The sequence below is a fragment of the Echinops telfairi genome, unplaced genomic scaffold (assembly GCF_000313985.2).
Source record: "Echinops telfairi isolate 266 unplaced genomic scaffold, ASM31398v2 ScPeMD7_443;HRSCAF=831, whole genome shotgun sequence".
NCBI classification, from domain to species: Eukaryota; Metazoa; Chordata; class Mammalia; order Afrosoricida; family Tenrecidae; genus Echinops; species Echinops telfairi.
The window spans coordinates 2,451,418-2,472,225 of NW_022104341.1; the positions used below are offsets into that span (position 1 = coordinate 2,451,418).

Below are 20,808 nucleotides of genomic sequence, written 5' to 3' on the forward strand. Positions count from 1 at the left end.
GCTAGTGGGCTTCTTCCATGTGGGCTTTGTTGCTTCTCAGCTAGGTGGCCACTTGTTTATTTTCAAGCCTTTAAGACCCCAGGCGCTATATCTTTTGATAGCCGGGCACCATCAGCTTTCTTCACCACTTTTGCTTATGCACCCATTTTGTCTTCAGCCATCGTGTTAGGAAGATGAGCATCACAGAATGCCAGATTGTTGGAACAAAGTGTTTTTGTGTTGAGGGAATACTTGAGTAGAGGCCCAATGTCCATCTGCAACCTTAATACTTAACATATAGATATGAGTACATAGTTATTTCCCCCTCATTATATATGTGTGTGTGTGTGTGTGTGTGTGTGTGTGCGTATACACACATGTACATGCCTGTATTTAGGCCCCTATAAATGTCCTTTGCCTCCTGGTTCCTTCCTCTATTTCCTTTTTACTTTCCTTTGGTCCCACCATCATGTTCGGCCTTCATTTGGGTTTAGTAATTTCTTGCTGCTACATTGCCCCTGATTAAGCCCCACTAGGCATCCTATGCCCTTCTTTCCATTGATTTTAGTTCACTTCTTGTTCCCTTGTCCCTGGGTTGGTTGCCCCCCCCCTTTCCTTTCTCTCACTTACCCTTTTCCTGTAACCCCCCCAGAACCATTGGTCCCTTTCTCTTCATCTCTGAATTATTTATCCCGCCTATCTTACCTAGATAGACATGCAGATACATTACTAAGTGCAAAAACCAGGCAAAGCCAAATAAAACAACAAAGGAAGTCAAAACCAACAAAACAATAACAACAGCAAAAAACAAAATAACAATAACAAAAAGAAAGCCACTGACAAAAATGGAAAAGTCTATAAGTAGTTCAGGGTCTGTTTGTCGGCCTTCAAGAGTGTTTTCCAGTCAAGTCGGGTGGGGTGCCACACTCTGTCTCCAAAGTAATAGCAGTCAGTTTTTGAAAAGCAAAATTTATTTTAAAAAAAAGTTCCAGCAAAGAATATTATTTGGGTTTGTGATATTATTTTCCAGAGTAGTATAAACATAGAGAACAAGCTAAGGGTTGGACCATCCAGTGGGTGTTAGATCCTGTTAGATGCTTTTTTCTTCTATTTAGATACGTACAGTTTTTATTTAACCAAAGTTCCAGTTCTTTAATACAAATAATTCTACCATATATACTTGTGTATAACCCGAGTTTTTCAGCGCATTTTGGGGGGTGGGGGTGGTAAAATCCATTTGTGTTTTTTGTTTTGTTTTATTTTATTATTATTATTTAATCATTTTATTGGGGGCTCTCAACTCCCATCACAATCCACACATACATCCACTGTGTCAAACACATTTGTGCGTTTGTTGCTACCATCATTCTCAAAACATTTGCCCTCCACCTGAGCCCCTGGTATCAGACCCCACTCCTTCCACACCCTCCCTCCTTCACGAACCCCCAACAATCCATAAATTATTATTCTGTCACGTCCCATACTGTCCAACGCCTCCCCCCACCCCAGCCCCTGCTCTCCCTCTCCAAGAGAGGGGCCACATGCAGATCCCTGTATCCATTCCCCCACCACCACCCTCCCTCCACCCTCTCGGTATCGCCACTCTCACCACTGGTCCTAAGGGGTTCATCTGACCTGGATTCCCTGTTTCCAGTTCATATCTGTACCTGTGTACATCCTCTGGTCTAGCCAGATTGTAAAGGTAGAATTGGGGTCATGATAGTGGGGGGAAGAATTAAAGAACTAGAGGAAAGTTGTATTTACGTTTCATTGTTGCTACCCTGCACCCTGACTTGCTCATCTCCTTCCCACAACTCTTCTGTAAGGGAATGTCCAATTGTCCACAGATGGACTTTGGGTCCACACTCCCACTCATTCACAATAAGATTTTTTTGTCCTTTGATGCCTGGTACCTGATCCCTTCTACGCCTCATGATCTACAGGTTGGTGTGCTTCTTCCATGTGGGGCTTTGTTGCTTCTCAGCTAGATGAACGCTTGTTTATCTTCAAGCTGTTAAAACCCCAGACACTGAATCTTTTGATACCCGGGCACCATATTTGCTTATGCACCCGCTTTGTATTTGTCGGGAAGATGAGCATCATGGAATGCTTTCAGCACATTTTTAATGCATTTTTTGTGGTAAAATTAGGTGCCTCAGCTGATATTTGGGTTGGCTTTTACTCAAGTATATATGGTATTTATTTTATCTGCTTCTTTTAGCGAAATCATTGGTGGTTTGTATCTGAAATTTGTGGAATCACCTTGCAGAAATTGGCCTTTAGTCTCAATTGTTTAAAGCCATATTAAGGCTAATGCTGGGGCAGGATGCTAAGCCTGCAGGCATGTTATAATTCTTAGATTCCCGAACTTGGCGTCACTGGGTTCATTGGAATCACCTGGGGACCTGAGACTACAGATTTCTAAACTCCTCCCCTTAGAGATTCTGATTCATTAGGTGGAAATAGCGTCCAGGGATCTGCAGTTTCACCAGAAGCCCAGCTGTTTCCAATCATCAGCCAAGTCTGAGAACCTAGGAGGTAATTTATCAGGGCCTCGTGGTAAGATCAAGGATTCCTGGTGGTATGGCGGCCATATGTTGGGCTACAATCCTAGTGGTTGGCAGTTTGAAACCACCAGCAGCGCCAAGGCAAAAAGACTGAGCTTTCTGTTCCCATAAAACAGTCTTGGAAACCCAGGAGGGGGTACCTATGACTCAGTGGCAGTGAGTTTGTGGTGTGTTTTTTTTAAGGGATAAGGCCAATAAAGGCCATAGAAGACAGATAAGGAGTTTCCCAGTTGATAAGCGGGAATGCCTGCTCTCAATAGGATAATGTATCCTCTTGGCATGGAAGCTCCCAGGCCACACCTTTGTCTCTTTGTGTATCCTTTTTAGTTGTAATAAAGCTTATTGAGTATGGACTTGACAGAATACCAATTGAAATAGTTCAAAAAGTGAAGGAAGCACTAGAGGCACTCGTTATCATCTATGCCAAGCTAACTACGGAGAAGAGATTCATAGCTGTACCATTCCAAAGGCAGGAGACCCAACAGATGTTCAGATTACAGAATGATATCACAGGCAAGTAAGAGTTTGCTGAAAATCATTCAACGATGACAGCAGTACATTGATAGGGATATTGCCAGAGGTTCAGGCCGAATTCCGAAGAGGACGTGGGACAGAGGATATTGCTGATGTCAGGCAGAGAATACCTGAAAGATGTATACTGGTGTTTTATTGACTGTGCAAAGAAATTCAGTTGTGTGGATCACAACAAACTATGGATAGGCTTGAGAAGAATGGGAATTCCAGAACACTTCATGATGCTTATGTGGAACCTTTACATGGATCGAGAGGCAGCGAGACTAACAGAAAAATGGAATACTGCGTGGTTTAAAATCAGGAAAGGCATATGTCAGGGTTGTATCCTCTCACCATCAGTCTGTATGTTTAATGACTGGACTAAATGAATACGAATGAAGAATCAGGATTGGAGGAAGATTTGTTAACAACCTGTGATAGGTAGATGACACACAATCTTCCTTGTTGGAAGTGAAGAGGACTTGAAGCACTTGCTGATGAACATCAAGGATTACAGCCTTCAATGTAGATTATGACTCAATGTAAAGAAGACCAGAGTCATCACAACTGGACCAATAGGTAACATGATAAATGGCAAAAAGGTTGAAGTTTCAAGGATTTCATCTTGCTTGGATCCACAATCAATTCTCTTGGAAGCAGAAGTCAGGAAGGAGAAAAAACGACACGTTGCTTTGGGTGAATCTCCTGCCCAAGACTTGTTACTTTGAGGACTACAAGTATGTTTCATATGCATGTGCAAGTTGGACATTGAATAAGGAAGGCCAAAGAAGAATGGATGCACTTGAATTATGGTGCTGGTGAAGAATATTGAAGGTACTGGACTGCCAAAAGAACAAACAAATTTCTCTTGGTAGTACAGCCTGAATGGTTCTCAGAAGCAAGGATGGCGAGACTTTATCACCTACTTTGGGCAGGTTATCGTGAGAGACTAGTCCCTGGAAAAGGTCATCACACTTGGTAAGTAGAGGGGCAACGGAAAAGAGGAAACCCTGGACCAGATGGATTGACACAGTGGCTGTAAAGTAACAGTAGGCACAAGCATAAGAAAAGTGTGAGGATCGTGCAGGACCAAGCAGTGTTTGTTTCCTCTGGTTGTGCATCGAGTTGCTGGGAGTGGACTAGCGCCGCCGCCACCTAACAACAAATATGGTATGCTGTCGTCGATGTGACAAAGTTAGTTTTGATTCACAGCAACCCTGAGTACAAAGAAACAAAACACTGTCCAGTCCTGCACCCTCCAATTGTTACTTATCCAAAGTATGTGAGATAAAATCTTAACACTTTGCTCCTAAGGAGCATTCAAGCTATACTTCCTCCAAAACACATTTGTTTGTTCTTCTAAGGCAGTGGTTTTCAACCTTCCTAATGCCGTGACCCTTTAATATACACTTCCTCGTGTGGTGGTGACCCCTCCCCACCAACCATAAAATTATTTTCATTGCTACTTCATAAGTGTAATTTTGCACAACTGTAATTTTGCTACTGTTATGAATCGGACAACCCCTGTAAAAGGGTCGTTCGACCCACAGGTTGAAACCGCTATTTTTTTTTTTAATCATTTTATTGAGAACTCAGTCAACTCTTATCACAATCCATCGTGTCAAGCACATTTGTACATTTGTTGCCATCATCATTCTCAAAACATTTTCTTTCTACTTGAGCCCTTGATATCAGCTCCTCATTTTTTCCTCTCCCTCCCAAACCCTTGATAATTTATAAATTATTATTATTTTGTCATGTCTTTCACTGTCCAACTCCCTTCATCCACTTTTCTGTTGTCCGTTCCCCAAGGAGGGGCTTATATGTAGATCATTGTGATCGGAGAACCACTGTTCTAAGGAGTGAGTCCATGATACTTTTTTTAATACTCACCAACACTAACTTAAATGCATGATTTCTTGTAGTCTTCTTCATTTATTGTCCAGCTCTCTCATATATGTGAGATGATTGAGTGTCATGGTTTGGGGCAGCTGTACGGTTGTCCTCAAAATGACATCTTCCTTCCCCAGCACTCTAAAGAAGAGGTCATTTGCTAGAGAGCTGCGGTTCATCACTTGATTTCCTGACTGCTGCTGATTTGGGTATTCATTGTGGCTGCAAGTGAAATGAAACCCTCGACAACTTCAATCATTTCTGCATTGATCATTTATCTACTGGATCACTTGTAAAGGTTTTTCTTTACCTTGAGTTGCAGTCCATACTGAAGTTTATATTCTGTGATCTTCATTAGTAAGTGGTAAAAGTTCTTTACTTTTAGCAAACATTGCAGGTTGTTAATGAGCCTTCTCCGGTCTTGAAGTCAAGTTCTACTCTGCTTATTTGCTTGGTATATAATAGGGTAAAAAGATACAACACCTTTCTTGGTTTTGAATCAAGTGGTACCCCAGTGTTTGTGTGTACGACTGACTGCCTTGGCCAAACAAAGATCTCACATGAGCACAGTTGTGTTTGGAATTCTCATTCTTTGAAATGTTATGCATAGATTTTTCTGTTCCACACAGTCGAATGTCTTTGCACAAAGAAATGCAAGTAAACATCTTTCTGGTGTTCTCTTTCAGTAAAAATCCATATGACATCAGTAATGGTATCCCTTGTTCCACATCTTCTTCTGAAAATTACTTAAATTTCTAGCAGTTCGCTGCTCCATTAAAAAATTTACTAACATAGTAATAATGATATAGTTTGGTAATTTACACATTCTGTTGGTTCACCTTTCTTTGGAATGGGCACAAATATAGATCTCTTCCTGTTGGTTCACCATGTAGCTGTCTTCCAAATTTCTTGGCATTGGTGATTGAATGCTTCCAGTACCGCATCAACTTGTTGAAACATTTTGATTACTACTTCATGAATTCCGGGAGCCTTAATTTTCACTAATGCCTTCATTGGAGTTTGAACTTCTTCCTTCAATACCATTTGTTCTTGATCATAGTCTACCTCTTGAAATGGTTGAGTTCTTTTCTTGGTATAGTGATTATGTTCATTCCATCTTGTTTTTTCCCCATTCCATCTTGTTTTCCCCATTCCATCTTGTTTTGATGCTTCCTGCATCATTCAATTTTTGTCCATGGAATCCTTCAGTATTGCCACTTGAGGCTCAAATGTTTTTCTTCAGTTCTTTCAACTTAGGTAAGTGGAGCATGCTCTTCACTTTTGGTTTTCCAACCCCAGGTCTTTGCATATTTTATGATAATGTTTTGCTTTAGGTCTTCCTGAGCTGCCTTTAAAAATTTCTCTTAAGTTCTTTATTTCTTCCATTTGATTTAATTATTCTGCAATCTGCAGTGGTTCTCAACCTTCCTAATGTTGCAACTCTTTAATACAGTTCCTCATGTTGTAGTGAACACCCCCCCAACCATAAAATTATTTTCATTGCTACTTCATAACTGTAATTTTGCTACTGTTATGAATCAGGGTGAAAGGGTCGTTCGACACACCCCCCCAAAGGGGTTGAGACCCACAGATTGAGAACCGCTGATCTGCAGCAATTTTTAGAATCTTCTGATGTAATTTTGGTCTGTTTTCTGTTTGTTTGTTTGCTTGTTTGTTTGTTTAATGACCATTTGCTTTTTTGTGTATAGTGTTCTTAATATTATCCCACAACTCATTGGACTTTGGTTATTAGTGCTCACTATTCTTGAGATGATGTCTAAATTCAAGTAGGACACTCGGGGTTGTATTTTGACTCTAGTAGGCTTGTTTTACTTTTCTTCAGCTGCAACCTGCACTTACATTTGCACAGTTAATGGTCTGTTCCACCTTTGGCCCCTTGCCATGTTTGGCTGATAATATTGAGCTTCTCTGTCATCTTGTTCCACAGATGTGATTCTTGTGTTTTGCATCTTTGGAGTCCACATTTATAGTTGCCATTTATGTTGTTGAAAAGGGTGTTTGCAATGGAGAAGTTTAGTCTTGCAAAATTCTGTCATGTTAGCTCCATCTTCTTTTTTTTATAATGAGGGCCATGCTTTCCACCTACTGGCTCTTCATATTTATTTCCAATTATTATATGCCAATCATTAGTCATTACAAACGCATCTTTACATGCTTGATCAATTTTACAGGAAAAGTGGGTAGAATTTTTTTATTACTAGCTTTAGTGATTGGTCTGTACATTTGAATTCTAGTTTTATTAAATAGTCTTCCCTTTAAGTGTATAGATATTATCCTATCACAGACAGCATTATATTTCAAGATAGATTGTCAAATGTGCTTTTTGACGATGAATGTGACACCATTTCTCTGGAATTTGTTGTTCCCAACATAGTAAACTGTATGATTATATGATTCAGAATGGCCAATACCAATCTATTTTAGTTCACTAATGCCTAAGATATTGGTCTTTATGCATTCCATTTCATTTTTTACAATGGCCAATTTTCCTAGATTCGCACTTTGTACGGTCTACATTCTGATTATTAATGGCTGTTTGCAGCCATGTTTTATTTTGTTTCAGTTTGGGCCATACCCTATCAAGCCCCCCAAAGCTACTTTGAGGATGTATCTCTTCCCCAATCGTATTTTGAATACCTTCCAACTTGAGGGTCTCATCTTCTGGCATTCTCTCAGACCAGGTTTTCCTGCTATTTTTAAGGTTACCAGTGGTCAATCTCTCAGTTTCAGAACACTTATTCTTTCTTGTCTGTGCTTAATCTGAAGATGACACTGGAACCAGTCTACCGTTCGTGACCATGGGTGAAATATTGATGCCATAACTTTTCCAGCATTATAGCAATAAATGAGCCACTACAGTATGGCAAGCTTGACAGAAGAGTAGAAGCTACATCCTAGTGTGTGATTATTTTTTCCTTGGTCAGTCACTATACTTTTTTTTTGGAAATTATTATCATTGAGTCATTTTTTAACTGAACCTTCAAGATAAAGAGTTGGGCCTCCAAGATCCAGGATTTCTCAATGGTGTTTCCTGGTTCTCATTACATCATAACCAAAAGAAACATGAGTTATCGACCAAAAGCCAACAATAAATACCAATTCAAAATGATGGAACATTAGGTGCCTTCTCATTTAAAAATCACAAAAGACAAATGCCTAATATTACTACCTGTCTTTACCTTTATATTAGAACCTTTAAATTTTAAACTTAAATTGCTTTTATTTTAGATCCTCTGGATTAAATGAGGGATGAGGATTATAAAAATGTTTTATATACTGCTTACTTTGTGGTACCTGCAAAGGGATTGGCACCTAATAAGCCTTTAGTAAACACCTTGGGAATGATGGTGGTGTACTCTGGTATCCTTTGATTGAATTGTTTCATTTAAGAGCATTGGTTGTTATTCTTTATCCCTTTTTACATTTTTTAGAGAAATTGTCTCTTAGGGACTTTTCTTCCTACTCATACAAGGTCAGCTGTTCTAAGTCACATTTCAAGCATTCAGGTTAGAACAGGAAGTAGAGGAAGAAACAGTGTTTAGAAGTTGAGACTGGCTGCTCGGAAGCTAGAATTTGTACTACACTATGGAGCATGGACACCAAGTGTGTGAGATTGCCCTCTGATCTGCATTAAGACTTGCCTTAAGGCCGTCTGAGTGGAGGTAGACTGAAGTGGACATGCTGCATCATGTCGGAGAATGCCTTGAAATCCAGGATCAAGGTTGTTTTAAATAACTTAAAGGAGAGACACAGACAGTCCTACCACGAAATGTTCGCTCACTCCACTTCTTATAAACGAACAGGTTGCATTTTCTGACCATGTCATTCACTAGAGCTAGGTGACTTCAAGTTTCCTAAAGCTACTCTTGAAATCAAGAGTTCCATTTATGGGTTTCTTTGTACTGACTAAGCTAGTATTTAGGAACTTGTCTTTCTTGTCATACAATGGAGAGGGGGAGAGAAATACCTCAAATTGAGGCAGTTAAGTAAAAGGAAGATTTTCTGAAGTGAATTTTCAGCCCAGTGAATGAGAGTCTTTCTTTGTTTAATATGGCCCTCTGTTTTCCAAATTGATACACATCTAGTAAGATACTTACTTCTTAACACTTAGAAATCAGCTCATGATAAGAAAAAGTCGAAAGAAAGTACATGTTCAAGAATACATTTGGGGAAAGGGGAAATTTCTTGAGGCTGTATTTAAAATATGGAATAATTGTAGGGTTTGTGTTAAGTGAATTCTGTAAGCATGTAAGTCAAGTTAGTAGTTTTTATAGTAATTAGAAGAATTATGATACTGATAAAGCCAAGGGGTATATTTCAATACCTATACTGTACAAGGGTTACATGTATTGAAAAGTGTTTATTTTTTTAATGCTTTCAAGGTGGTAAGGAGCTTTTTTCCTTTAAGCTGCTAAAAATATATGAGTAATATCAGGACTGTAAGACTTTCTGTTAATGTTCTCAGAAAATAATATCTATGTTAGACAAGTAACATTGAACAGCATCCAGTTACTTAAAAACTAGGTGTAAGAAATCTTGAGATACTATTATTGACATATATTGTTTCAATTTTATATCCTTCAGATATTTGGATTTGAACAACATTGTGAAATTCATCTCCACCTATAATGCCACCAGCGATCGGCGGTCCAGTTGGATACACACCCCCAGATGGAGGCTGGGGGTGGGCAGTGGTGGTTGGAGCTTTCATCTCCATTGGCTTCTCTTATGCATTTCCCAAATCCATCACTGTATTTTTCAAGGAAATTGAAGGCATATTCAATGCCACCACCAGTGAAGTATCTTGGATATCCTCCATCATGTTGGCCGTTATGTATGCTGGAGGTAAGTAGCCACTAAAGCCTGCTCTTTTAACTGCCATTAAGCCCCCCTACCCACCCACTGCCTTTGAAGGGTTTCTGATGCTTAGTGGCCCTGTCAGACCCATTTATTGAGGGGTCTGAATCTCCATGGGAACAGACAGCCTTATCTTTCTCCGGAGGAGCTGCTGGTAGGTGTGAATCGTAACCTGTTAGCAGTCCAACATTTACCCAGTATACCATTTGTCCAACAAAGCCACTAGGGCTTCTTTATTCAGCAGACAAGGCTCTGTAGTAGGTAACGCTTCTTTTTTTTTTTTTTGAAGTGTCTGAACCAGTGAGGTGTTTTAAAATGTGATTTCTGGAAGCTTTGTGTCAGATTCAGAATTACATGTTTCATTCCCTTGGCAGCTCTTCCCAATGGCCACTTTTGCTCTGTTTGTTCCTCTATGATATTCTGAAACAAATAAGAAATTGTGAGGAACCCTTACAATTTGATTCAATTGCAGTATTGAGCAAAAAAAAAATTTACTTTTAATTATGTGCACAATTGTTTTTTCTTCTCAATGCTTTGCTAGTCTCGGAGCTGTTAACATAAATAGAGTTGTTTTCCAAATGATGTTGGATGAATTAAAGTAAATCAGATAACAACCCAAAAACATAGTTAAAAGTTTCCTGGTGTTAGAATACTGGACTACTGAGTAAAATCTCACCTTTGTCACTTGTGATTATAAACGTCCCAATCCCTTTTAGCTACACCCTAAAATATTAAATCTTGTCTCTCTTCCTCTCCCCACCCATCTGGATTTTTTGTGGGTGGGGGACATATTGTGAAGAAAACAGAGAGTAAGCTGTTTACTTCATTTAAAATCTGTTTTACCATGGAACATCAGATCACAATTTAACTTGCTTACCATGATACTTAAAAGATAATAAATAGTCCCTTAGTTAACAAGGATTCAAGAACCAAGGTATTTATTTACTGGAATTGATGGTGTATCTTGTAGCTTATTTAATCACGCTTTCACATCTGTTAAATCTTGGTTCGGGTGGAAATTTCATGCCTCAGAATATTCTCACATGGAGCTCTTTAAGAGAATACCACATTCCAATTATAATAACTTAGCCTTAGGCCACTGAACTTGTGACCGATTCAGCCAGCATCTACCAAGCCCTGTAAGCACTTTCCGCTATAGTTAAGCATGGTGAGTTGTAGAGAACACTGATCCATCAAGAAGCTTATTATATAAGCGCAAGCAACACGAATAAGTGAGTGAAGCCACAACTTAAATAAAGCCCATGATTTAATTGCACAGAAGAAACCGATTAGCTGGTTGCCTTGAAGTGAGAAACAGACCTTTTCCCCACAGGTATATTTTTGTCCACCATTTCTCTGTCAGTTTGTACATCGAACTTGTGCAGATGTCAGAGGACCGGGCAGTGGTTTGATCTGTTGTACATAGATAGAGTCCCCTATGAATCAGGACCAACTTGATGGCACACAACATCTTTTTGTGCTGTTTAAAGTTTTAACATATGCTTGTTTTGTTTGTTAAATACTTTTTTTAACCAGTGGTTCTCAACCTTCTTAATGCTGTGACCCTTTAATACAATTCCTCGTGTTGTGGAAAGCCCCCAACCATAAAATTATTTTCGTTGCTACTTCATCGCTGTAATTTTGCTATTGTTAGGAATCGTTCGACCCCCAAAGGGTTCGGTTCGCAAGCCCCAGGTTGACAACTGCTGTTTTAAACAAACCCTACATGCTAAATTCTAGTGTTTATTTTTAGTAAATTTCAGAAAAATCCTAAGGGGGAGGGACTTTGGAGGTTTCAACTCTAATCTACCAGGATTTCTAATAATTCTGTGACCGTTACGATGAGAAAAATTTGGTATGAATATTACCCAGCGGTACTTGCCCAGCTGCTCTCTGTAGTTCTTTCAGCCGACTACAAATCGGAAGTTGACATGTTGAGATCAGGGACTTTGAGAGCCACTTGAATTTCCTAAGGGATGTCAGTTGTGCTGATTGCACATGACACTCTCCTTTGGTGAAACGGTGCCTTCTTTGTCCTCACCCCTTAGGGAGAAAACTAACACATTTCTCTGAACTTATTATAATAGACCTATAAATTGGACCTATTTCTATTTTTAATGATAGCTAATTGGGGTCATCCTTTCTGAAATAACTTTAAAAGACAAATTGCCTATTTTGGGCCTTGTGGCTGGTTTTTTTACCAGCTGGGTTATTTTGTTTTGATTGCCTTCCCAGTGGTTAGTCCTTTAAGAATTATCACCACTTTTAGAGCTCTATTTCTTTACTTGTGTGCTTGAGCCATATCCTGAAAACTATAATATGTTTTGGGTTGTAATTGATTTAGTTTTGCTTTTTCTTGATTAAAAAAAAAAATTCAGGTCAGAAATAGATGCTAATGCTTGCTAGACTCTAAGTATCCTCTCCTGTGGGGTCACCTGAGGGAAAAAGCCCTTAGATAGTACAAATGGTTAATGTGCTTGACTGAGAACCCAAAGATGGGAAATTTGAGTCCACTTGAAGGTGTAGAAGAAAGGTCTGGCAATCCACTTTCCAAAAATCAGCCATAGAAAATCCAATTAAACTAGACAATGTAAAACACCACATCAATCGGACAAAGGAAAAGAGCCATGACAATCACTGCAGAAAAGGCATTTGATAAAAGCCATCACTCTTTCTTGATAAACTCTACAAGATAGGAATAAATTGAAAGTCCTTCCACATGATTAAGGCCATTTATGAAAAGCCGGCAGCCCAACATTATACTCAGTGAAGAAAGCCCTGAAAGTAGAGTCCTGGCTGGACACACATGGGTGGCCATGAGGCAAAGTCAACGCAGCAGCGATGGTTTGGTTGTTCTTCTGACCAGGAGGAGGGGAACCTAGCTACTTACTCACGGTTAGTTAGAATTTGCATTATTGTTTTTTTACACAGTTGTGCAAGTTTGCATTTTTTCATTTGCACAATGTTGTAATTGTAATACCCTTGGCTTACTGTTTCAAATACAGCTAACTTTACAGCAGCCTATGGTATGGCAGTATTTTGATCTTTGTAATTCTTATTGTACCAGACCTGCACATTACTAATTTATATGGCTCTATTTTATGACTTTCTACATTCATCTTACATAAGCTGTAAATTCAGATTTTCACATCAGCTGAGACATAATCTCAGGCAGTGAATTAGGAGGTGGCAGGACAGCTGCTTTTGCACATTCTTGGTTAAGGCTCAGTACCTCCTGGTAGCCAGTTCTGGACCTCGCCCTTGGTGAGGCTTGGCCCTCTGAGAGACTAGGATAACCAAAAGCTTTCATTCCTTTACATGCTTATTGCATATTTATATAGACACATTTAGCATGTACGCATGGGCTTCAGGAAGTTTGCTGGTTGGGGGGGGATGGAATGCAAAGATAATGGAATTCCACAAGCTTTTTGAATGGTGTGTGTGTGTGTGTGTGTGTGTGTGTGTGTGTGTGTGTGTGTCCATACCCATAAAGTGGAGACTGAAATATTTGAAAAGTACAAATAAATGAAAATGAATTAATCTCCATTTTAAATCAGTAAATATTTTTAGTTTACTTAAGAATTACAGTTTTTGCTTAAGTAGAGAGCAAATGTTTTGAGAATGATGAGGGCAATGAATGTACAAATGTGCTTTATGCAATTGATGCGTGTATGGATTGTGATAAGAGTCGTATGAGCCCCTAATAAAATGATTTTTAAAAAAAAGAAAGTATGGACTTGGGAGAAGAGGGAAAAAGAATTATAGCTTTTAAAATACTGTTTACTTTGAATCAGACTATGTTATAATTAGGACATAGTCCAAATTTGGAATAAGCAAGTTACGTATTTATATGTAGAAAATTGATTCTTGAAATACATAAAGAATTTTTCTAGTCCTTCTATTAGCTTTTTATTTGGCTCTTTTCCCACTTTCAAGAAAATCCAAATGTTTTTTGTATGTGTATATTCCTATTGCTGAGGAAATTTAACCGGTTTTGTTTTGTTTTTTTAATAATACCCCATTTCCTACCCGAAGTTATTTTGAGGAGCTGCTGACATATCTTCTCCCGAAAGTTTTTTCTTCATTTTTTTCATTGTATGAATACCACCAAATACAGTATCATAGGCATAGGCATACATTATAGACATAGGACCAGTTAACTCTGAACGGCATTCGTTCAGTTCCATACCAGAGACATTTCAGTTGTCACTGCTATGGAGTCCGTTCTCAGCAATCCTATCGGACAGAGTGGAACTGCTTCTGTGGGTTTCTACTCCTTTACTGGAGGAGAAAGCCTCATCTTTCTCCCAAGGACTGGCTGCTGACTTTGAATTGCTGCCCTGTGGCGAGGAGCCTAACATATAACCACTGTGCCACCAGAGCCCTCTAGATGCACATAATTTGGATAAGTTTGCTTTGTTTTTATAATGAAAGAGATTGCTTAATTTAATTGTAAAACTAAGTTTGGAATGAATACTTATCCAGTTTTTTTCATTTTGTCTTTTCAATCTGTTACAAACCTTGTTTATAATAATATGTAAGTACGAATATAAACCCAGAACCCTATTCAGTTGTGTTCATATATCATATCCTCTCTGTTGTCTATTTTTTCTTCCCCTCTCTGTTGTCTTTATTCCAGAAGTCTTCCCAGAAATTAAAGCAGAGCAAGCTCACTAATTACTTGTTGGTCACATCCTGATAGAATAAGCCTATGAACGTCCTTTACCACATGCTGTGAGCCTGTTGTATTTTGTGAGAGAAAGACTCTAGATGGACTCAAGGCTTTTGTCCAGGGAAACCTGTGAGAGCCACCACTTAACAGGACTGCCTTGTTCACCCGGTTCTCACAAGTTTTCTGCTGCTGACAGGGTGACAATCTTAACAATTTTGCATCACACTCTTAATAGAGTGTTAGAAACCTTCAGACAGGTTTCTACTTTTCAGGCTAGATATTGTGTATAATTCCATCAGTGTATCTAGCTCGATGTAGAAGCTCCACAACGATGTTTGATTGCACATACGCCTGTGACTGAAATAATTACAGAAAGCTATGTACCCTCCCCTTGCCCTCGGCTGTGTCCTTTCATTTTGGAGGATCTGTGGTTTATTGTCATTAAATGTTTTGTGTAGATAGGAGGGGTAGGTGCCTTTCCTACATCCTACTACGCTTTTCGTTCTCCCCTAGGCCCCATCAGCAGTGTTCTGGTGAACAGATACGGCAGTCGGCCCGTCATGATGGCTGGTGGCTGCTTGGCAGGCAGTGGCTTGATTGCAGCTTCTTTCTGCAACACCGTGCAGGAACTCTACTTGTGTATTGGAGTCATTGGAGGTGAGTTGCTATTGGCTCATTTTCCAGCATTAATTTACTGCTGTTACTTGGTATTTACTTATGTGCATTCAGATATTTTTAGTGAATTTACTTTCATATAAAAGTTACTGTCATCGTACTGAAAAACTGTAGATAGAACAGAGCAATAGGAAAGTAACACTTTAAATAAATTGATGGACTGTACCTGGCAACTGGTCGCACGGGCAGTCATTAGTTATAACTTCGTCCTCCAAGAGGAAGTAGACGTCTATTGGAGGGGAAGACAGCCTTAAACAGAGCAGGAATCACATCTGTTGGAAGGCCTAGATCAGTACCTGAGAGGTAGAGGAGACTTGATAGCTTTTTTAATGCAGCCAAATGCTATAACGAACCACTGACCTGTATAATGAATAAGGGTTACTCATAACCTTACAATCTATAAATAATTATATTAATGTCTTCATGTATATACATCCTTTTTTCTATGTATAAACATATGACCTTTTTTTAGAACAAAAGGGTCAAATTACATGTTTTGCAACTATTTCTTTCACCTAATATGAAGGAAGTCAAACAGTATTGTTGCAGTCATAGAAACCTTTGTAAAATAAAAAATCTCAAAAGGTGAAATTACTGTTCACTATCTGGGTGTATATACTTGTGTGGGAGGTGTTTCTAGTTCTCTAGCCCTTCCCCTGAGGACGACATATTCATTCTTTGATTTGCATCTTATCAAAATGGTAGTTTGGTCATGCTCGAGGGACTCAAGTTGTCTTCATTCTCAATGTTCTTTGAGTTTGGGGAACAAAAAGAAGTCTAAAGGGGCCGAAGACAGCCATCTAGCAGGGAAGCAACAAGGCCCACATTGAAGAAGCACATCAGGTGTTGACAGGAACAGGCCTCAGAAGCTCAGAAATGAATAACTTCATCGAGGTGATGGTGAGGGGTAGGGATCAAGATGGAGACCCAGAGCCCATCCGTGGATAATTGGACGTTCCCACACAGAGGGGCAGCACAGAGGAGAAAATGCATCTAGTTTAGCACGAAACACAGCACTCCTCTATTTCTTTAATCCTTCCTCCCCCCGCTATTATGATCTCAGTCCTACCTCACAAATCCCACTAGGCGAGGGTACATACTGTGGCACAGACGAGAGTTTTCAATATATGAAACAAGGACAAACCCCCTCAGAATTTAAGTAATGGGAGTAACAGTTCCAGGAGAGTAGGGGGACAAAGGGAGGGGAAACAGATAGCAATGACAGCAGAATAACATCCCCCTTGAAGGGGACAAATACCAGGATAGTTGGTGAAGGGATAGAATGGGCGGTGTAAGATAAGTATAAATAATAAAAAAAATACATAATATATCAAGGGTCCACAGGGGTGCCAGGGGGTGGGGAACAGGGTGGGGGGGGAGAGGAGCTGATATCAAAGGGCTCAAGAAGAAAGATAATGTTTAGAAATTGTTGACGCTAACAATTGTACATGTCCACTTGATATAATGGATGTATGGAAATAAGTGTGTTAAGTGACTTTTTAAAAAAGAAATAATAATAAAGGGGCCGAAGAATTTGCAGGCACGCACTGCCATGATAGAAAACCGTAACACAGCCTTACTGACCTTTTTTGTCAATGATGCCGGTTTCAATTTTCCTAAAACGTCTTCCTAGTGAACTCCTATATCATCCTGTGTTCTTCAGGAAGACCTCTCAAGGGAAAGGGGAAGAAAAGCCACTATAACCTTTTGTGAGAAGAAAGATGAAGCTTTCTGCTCTTGCAGAAGAGTGACAGTCTCAGAAACAACCCCCTCCCACCCACCCCCAGCAGTTTGACCCGTTCTGTAGGGTTGCTATGAGTCAGCATCCACTCGACTGCAGTGAGTTTGTTGTTTCTGTTTATCACCTTGAGCACTGACCCACCCACCCACCCCTTGAATTGAACCGGCTCAGCTGATCCCCCTCAGGAGTCACGGTTTTTATTGGACTTTGCTCACCGGATTATATTGATAAATCCAAAATTCATCCCCAGTTACTGTTTGTTCCATGAAATCTGTCTTGCTAGCTGCAATCTTGCTGAACAAACGAATGGAAAGGTCAACCTTCTGTGTTAACTGTTGTTTGTGCAACACTATTTTAAGTATCCTTTTATAAGGCACCCTAAGGGGAGACTAAGACAAGTGTTCTTTCTGAGAGAATTTATCTGCAGCTATTGTCTGATGACAAGGGCATTCTTAAACACGTCTTATTCAGAATGAACCCATAGGACAACTCCCTTCACTGGGAAGAAGAGTAGGATATGATTTTGAAGAGGCTTTGAAAAAATTCATGGAAAAGTGGGATCAGAAGATAATGGAATTTTCCCACAAACTTTGTAGTACTCTTACATATCTATATATTATTCCATGGGATGTATGTATACACCATAATTTTATTTAATCTCTAATTGTTAGATATTTAGGTTGTTGAGTTTGTTTCTAACTTTTTAAATTAATAAATAGTTATTGGTTGATAGCCCGTTGTGAACATGGGTATTAGGATATGTTTGCAAAGGGGGAACTGTTAATGTGTGTTGAACCTTTTTCTACTTTTTCTCCCTAATTAAATGTAGTAGTTTTTAGGATTTCAAGGCCCTCAGACTTGGATATTAATCGTAATAAGTTGTTCTCCACTCAAAGATTATGAATATATTTGCCCACTTCTTCTTTTAACTTGCTTTTCATTTGATATTTAAATTTTGAATGGGTGAGAAAATGTTATAAAAACAGAAGAAATATAAATTTATTTGTTCCTACTTTTATTGACCTGCTCATCTAGTATACTATATGTAATATATATATGCCAGGCACCGCTGTAGGTGCTGTGGGACTAGAGCAACTAATTCAGGCAACAACTCCCTTCCATGTAAATAAATGAATAAATAAGAAAATATCCAGTAGTGATAGATAGTATACCATACCCTAGAATGAATGCGTGATACATTGGTAGTCATCAAAAGTAAAGAGATGGCTTTAAATAGAAAAATAAATGACATGTGAAAAGTTAGTGCATAAATTCCCAAATTTATTTTATCTACTGCACTTTTTTCAATTAAAAAAAATTGTTCAGCTCCCCCTGGCAATTAAAAACCTTTGTACAATTGTGCAATTAAAAACACAGTCCAGGATAATGTGAAAGCAAATGCTTTTGCAGCCCCTTGGGAGGGCATATCGTCCATGTTGGAAAGCACTGGTTTAGGGAACATAGGCCCTAGGTCAATAGCATGCTTATTAATTTTTATTACACGTGAGGAAGGTGTGGCAGGACATCAGGGAGGGCGGTAATCCCAGATAAAACTTGAGGATAGAAGCCATGAATCGGTTAGCAGGTCAGAAACCAGGAACTTGCTCTGATTTGTCAGTTTGAGTCTCGGAGTGGCTGCATGTTCAACACAGGGCAAGACAGCGGAGGGCAAGGAGAGATGATTGCCAGGGACAGCGTCTATAAAGTTACTGGAGTGTGTACTTTTCCGAACACTACTTAGTGATTAATCTCTTCTTTCTCCACTCAGTTTAAAGTGTTACTTTGTCTTACATTCATTGTTTGTGTCTATTTGGAATCTGTTTCTGGACTTGCCACTTTCATTGATCAGTGTTGACCTTTTCCTGAAACAGGGTCACACTGATGATAGCCTTCATAAATTTGTTAAAGTATCTGTTAGGGCTGACTCCACTCCTCCCCCTGAACCATCAAAACATGTTCCTGGGGATGTCCATGCCTCCTGTCGTCAACCCAATTATGTTCTTCCCTGTCATTAACTGCACTTCTTCCTTCCCTAACCACCAGAGCTCGTTCATAGTTCACAGGCTAAAGGACACTGTCCTCCCAACTACCAGATAGGCTCAGGAATGGCTTCAGCGCTCAGTTCTAAGTCCTGGGGTTCCAGGACACCTCCATTTCTAAGCTACCGACTACAACATCCTCAGAGAAGCTGAGAAGCTCCGCAGCCCCTGTGATGATTTAGACTAAGTAATTTGCTAGGATGTTTCATAGAACTGAGGAAAGCACTATATATTTTTTTAACATAGGTGATTGTTTTTATTCCTTTTTTAAAAATCATTTTATTGGGAGCTCATATAGCTCATTTCGCAATCCATCTATCCATTATGTCAAGCACATTTGTACATTTGTTGCCATCATCATTTTCGAAACATTTTCTTTCTACTTGAGCCCTCATTTTCCCCCCACCCTCCCTCCCTCGAGAACCCTTGATAATTCTTTTTTTTTTTTTTCATGTCTTACACCAACTGCTGTATCCCTTCACCCACTTTTCTGTTGTCTGTCCCCCTGGGAGGGGGCTATATGTTGATCATTGTGACTGGTTCCCCCGCTTTCACCCCACCTTCCCATTACCCTCCTGGTATCGCTACTCTCATGATTGGTCCTGAGGGGTTTATAGGTCCTGGGTTCCCTGTGTTTCCAGCTCTTATCTGTATCAGTGTACTCCTCTGGTCTGGCCAGGTGTGTAAGGTTGAATTGGGATCATGGTAAGGGTGGTGGTGGGAAGCATTAAAGAACGAGAGGAAAGTTGTATGTTTCATTGGTGCTATACTGCACCCTGACTGGCTCGTCTCTTCCTTGTGACCCTTCTGTAAGGGGATGTTCAATTATCTACAGTGAGGCTTTGGGTCTCCACTCCACACTCCTCCTCTTTCACATTGATAGGATTTTTTGTTCTGGGTGTTTGATGCCTGATACCTAATCCCATCAACACCTCATTATCACACAGGCTGGTGTGCTTCTCCATGTGGATTTTGTTGCTTTTTAGCTAGATGGCCGCTTACTTATCTTCAAGCCTTTTAGACCCCAGACGCTGTATCTTTTGATAGCTGGGCACCATCAGCTTTCTTCACCACCTTTGCCTAAATACCCATTTTTGTCTTCAGTGATCGTGTCGGGAAGGTGAGCATCACAGAATGCCCGGTTATCAGAACAAAGCGTTCTTGCGTTGAGGGAGTACCTGAGTAGGGGGCCCAATGTCCATCTGCTACCTTAATACTTAATATTATAAATATATGTGCATAGATCTATTTCCCTATCATTATATATACATGTATTTACATATGTACATGCTTGTATTTATACTTCTATAAATGTCCTTTGCCTCCTAGTTCTTACCTCTGTTTCCTTTTACTGAAAGCACTATACTTAAAATTAGTTTTATTTTGTTATTTTTTGCTACCATTGAGAGGATACAAAACCAGGACCACCATAAAGAAGATAAACATAAGGGTGAAGGTTGGGAGGGTCCCCAACATAGACCTTCCATGTCCTTAGGGTTCCATCAGTGTCTGTCACTAGCCAAGAAGCTCAGCATGCTTCAGTGTCCCCAGAGCTTTTGTTGGGATTTTACTATGTAGGCCTATCTGATGGAGCCATTGCTCATGTAATCTCCAGTTCCTACTCTACCCCCACACCCCTGAATTCAGACTGATAAAATGTGGTGGATCTTTCTGCATGGCCAGCACCCAACCCAACATCATTGACTTCATTCACATAGCCTGTCAGGTATGGTCCAAAGCAAAGACATTCCAGTTACTAGAAAATTCCAAAGGTTTTGAGGTTGTCTCCAGCAGTAGTTTCTAGGGTCAAGTAATGCTTTACCCCACAATATTAATTTGTTCTCTAAATAT

At 39.6% G+C, this 20,808-nt stretch overlaps 1 protein-coding gene across 1 annotated transcript in view; it reads left to right on the forward strand.

Moving 5' to 3' along the window:
• SLC16A1 (solute carrier family 16 member 1) overlaps nt 1-20,808 on the forward strand; it is a 54,223-nt gene that overhangs the window by 27,194 nt on the left and 6,221 nt on the right. The window contains exons 2-3 of the mRNA XM_004699167.2: nt 9,558-9,818; nt 15,016-15,159. Coding sequence (XP_004699224.1) covers nt 9,602-9,818; nt 15,016-15,159 — 361 coding nt within the window. The 5' untranslated portion in view covers nt 9,558-9,601. The remainder of the gene's footprint in view (nt 1-9,557; nt 9,819-15,015; nt 15,160-20,808) is intronic.